General features: G+C 42.0%; 1 protein-coding gene across 2 annotated transcripts; it reads left to right on the forward strand.

Annotated features, from left to right (window-relative positions):
- The first annotated feature begins 1,490 nt into the window (after positions 1-1,490).
- On the forward strand, positions 1,491-2,336 carry LOC148098133 (myb-related transcription factor, partner of profilin-like). Of its 2 annotated transcripts, XM_087830128.1 has the most exons (3): positions 1,491-1,719; positions 1,824-1,894; positions 2,094-2,336. In XM_087830128.1, exons 1-3 carry the CDS (start codon positions 1,524-1,526, stop codon positions 2,148-2,150), a joined length of 324 nt encoding a protein of 107 aa, XP_087686254.1. In that variant the 5' UTR covers positions 1,491-1,523; the 3' UTR covers positions 2,151-2,336. The 2 variants fall into 2 exon arrangements, 1 of the variants encoding a protein (XP_087686254.1); XR_015716612.1 differs by lacking the exon at positions 1,491-1,719 and having other exon boundaries at positions 1,838-1,962; positions 2,094-2,177.
- The last annotated feature ends 646 nt before the right edge of the window (positions 2,337-2,982 follow it).

The raw sequence follows: 2,982 nt of genomic DNA on the forward strand, positions 1-2,982 counted from the left end.
AGGAGTTTCCGCACCGGAAGTAGCATATGCTAACGTGCACATAGTCAATTCATAGCGCAGCCCAGCTCAGTTTCCAACAATGGCGGCAGCTAATTAGTTTTAATATTACTCTTATTATTCTTTCTGGGTCACAAAATAAACGTTTAACATATTTTCCGGCGTGAATGTAGTTGTGTAAACCTCAAATATCTGCTCAGTTTATCAAGACACCACATATTTTCAAAAGCGCTCCGACGTTTTCGGAGACGTCTGTTACCCACTAGCTCGATAGTTAGCCGGGGGCGAGGCTCACTAGAGCCGTGAGAACACCCGGCAAATCGTTTTCAAACGCACCGCCGTCTTTTGCTACTCAGGTTAAACATACATAAGTCACTTAGATAACTTAAAAATGTTATTGTTTGGCTTTTTTTTAGTATTTTATTTGTTCCTGAGTAAATCGGTTTGGCTGAGTTTTTACACAGCTGAATAAACGTCAAGCAGACAGCTGATTATCAGAAGTGTGAGATGCTCGGGAATATACTCCGGTGTCCTGTTATATTTTAGTAGCAAGGAGTTTATTAAACTTCACCGAAACAATCTGCAAATGTCATTAAATTGAATAAACTATCATCTTGTCTTTATTTTTAGTTAGCACATACCTTAAACACTTAAAGCTGTAAGCTAATGATAGTTATATAAGATATATATATAAGAGCAGATGCTGCTGGTGCAATAAGCTGTACGTTTTACGTCCAATGGATGATGATCTGGGCCCGTATCCCTAAAGATTCTGAGAATCCTCTCAGAGAGCTTCTAACTTAACCTAAAAATTCCTTGCCAGGAGTTTTAGCTTAGAAGTGATTCCAGAACATTTTCAGTGAACTCTGAGCAAGGAATGGATGGAAAATCCTATCTTAGTGAGGAGGTGTGGTTGACCCCATTGCTAGGTATGAGTCATCATTTCAAAAGCCGTGATTGGTTGATCCTACAAGTTTGATGGAAATGAGCTTTTGGTGATAATGAGCAAAGGATGTACCCTCAAATCAATAAACATAATTATACACTCTAATCTTATGCTGACTGTAATTGTAAATAATATTTCACATTCAAGAAAATATCTGGAAAATGAATAGTAAGCTGTAGGGGTTATAGCCTAACATTAGAATCTAAAATATGTGAAAACTTAAACTCATTACACCCTGTTCAAATAATGATTCGTGTCTTATTTGCTCATATTAATATCCTAGCTGGCATATTTTGTACTTTCACTCCCATATGGACCCCATTGAAAACAAGATGGCCTATCTCAAGGGGCTGTCCTTAATGAAGTAGAAATCCCAACGTTACAAGTCCAGTGTGGTCTTAACGAGGGTAACACGGCTCAGCTTTTATCAATGTCTGTGATTGCTGGCTGGTCTATTTATAAAGGCTTGTTAACAAATATCCTACAAACACAGAAAATGGAGAAAAAAAGGACTCGCAAGCCGAACTGGACTGAGGAGCAAGGTTTGTTGCTGGCCCAGTTGGTGAACGAACATAAAGGTATGTTACGAGGAAAATTTGGCCCAACTGTCACTAGCCAAGGCAAGAGGCGCGCCTGGGACACAATATCCCAAACAATCAATGCCTCTTTTCCACTGGTGGTGCGGACAGGCGACGATTGTGAGAAAAGGTGGTATGTGCTGCAGTCCAAGGCAAAAGATGAGATTGCAGCACACAAGCGGGAATCCTCACTCACAGGTGAGCAAAATATTATAGCCTACCACATAATCTGGCAACTTGCTCCTGCTGGCAAAGTTAATTTACATGCCTAAGTACTGTGTTCATTGACTGTTTCTTTCTAGGGGGTGGACCACCTGCAAAGCGGCTGTCCCAGGTAGCCGACACTGTCTTTCAAGTCCTGGGACACTCTGAGGTCAGTGTCACCGGGCTGCCAACAGGCATTGACACATCAATGATGCAGGCCCTTGAAGTGCAGCAAAGGTAGGACACAGGGTTATTCATATCTACAGTGTTTATTTATTGCAGAAGCCATTTCATGTGTTATCCATGCTCATTGTATTAAATTAATTTAATCAAAACAATAATTAAACTAGGCCTATGTATTTCTGTAGCATGGAGCCATCACAAGAACCGGGCCCATCAAGTTTGCCGATGAGATTGCCGCCTGAACCATCTGCAGCTGCTACTCAGGATAGCCTGGCGGATCAAACACCATTCCCATCCGCAGCACCTGCTCCGTCAGCATCCCTGCAGGAGAGCAGATTGCAACTCACAATTGATGTGTTTGAACAACAAAAAAAAAGTCCTTTCCCTTCAGGAGGAGTACTACCGCCTTAAAATTGAACACCTAAAAAATAAACCATTTACAGATTGTGTTCTGTGTCTTGCATTTAACAATTGCAGGTGATGTGCAGTAAAACTGCGGTAGTTCTTAATACCATCACAAGTTCTCAAAAGACATGGGGCTACAGCTTGCCTGAAATGTAAATTTGTGAAGTTTGCCCTGTAAGGCAGTCCACTCTGGGCTAGGTTCCCCTGTGGAATGTAAATATCTTCTTCACCACCATCCTCATCGTTGTCTTCATCCTCATCCTCATTGCCATCCTCCAGAGGTTCTGCAATCTGTCTAACCTTGCAAATATTGTGTATATTGCACAGGCTATGATGACTTTGCTGACTTTTTCAGGCCTCAGCCGCACCTCTCCGTGGAGAACACGAAAGCGCCTCTTAAGCTGGCCTATGCCACGCTCCACCACCGCTCTTGTTGTCTTGTGGGCCCTACAATAGAATACAGAGACCTTTAATTATTTGATGGAAATATTGCACTACTTGGATGCTCTAACATATTGCTTGCATTTCATTTCCATGATTTTTGTATTGTTTGGCTTACATGTTATAGTTTAGTTGGGGCCCTTGGCGTGGCTGGAGGTAAGGTGTAAGGAGCCATGGTTTGCATGGGTAGCCACTGTCACAAGTGGCAATTAGCTGGCACATAGCGTC

This window comes from Neolamprologus brichardi, chromosome 16 (genome assembly GCF_056152115.1).
Source record: "Neolamprologus brichardi isolate AB-2024 chromosome 16, ASM5615211v1, whole genome shotgun sequence".
In the NCBI taxonomy this organism is placed as follows: domain Eukaryota; kingdom Metazoa; phylum Chordata; class Actinopteri; order Cichliformes; family Cichlidae; genus Neolamprologus; species Neolamprologus brichardi.

Excerpts from the sequence above, each read along its gene's own strand:
- LOC148098133 (XM_087830128.1), top strand. The coding sequence starts at position 1,524 with ATGTTACGAGGAAAATTTGGCCCAACTGTCACTAGCCAAGGCAAGAGG. Across the intron at positions 1,720-1,823 it reads GCGGGAATCCTCACTCACAG|GGGGTGGACCACCTGCAAAG; the intron begins GTGAGCAAAATA and ends GTTTCTTTCTAG. Across the intron at positions 1,895-2,093 it reads AAGTCCTGGGACACTCTGAG|CATGGAGCCATCACAAGAAC; the intron begins GTCAGTGTCACC and ends GTATTTCTGTAG.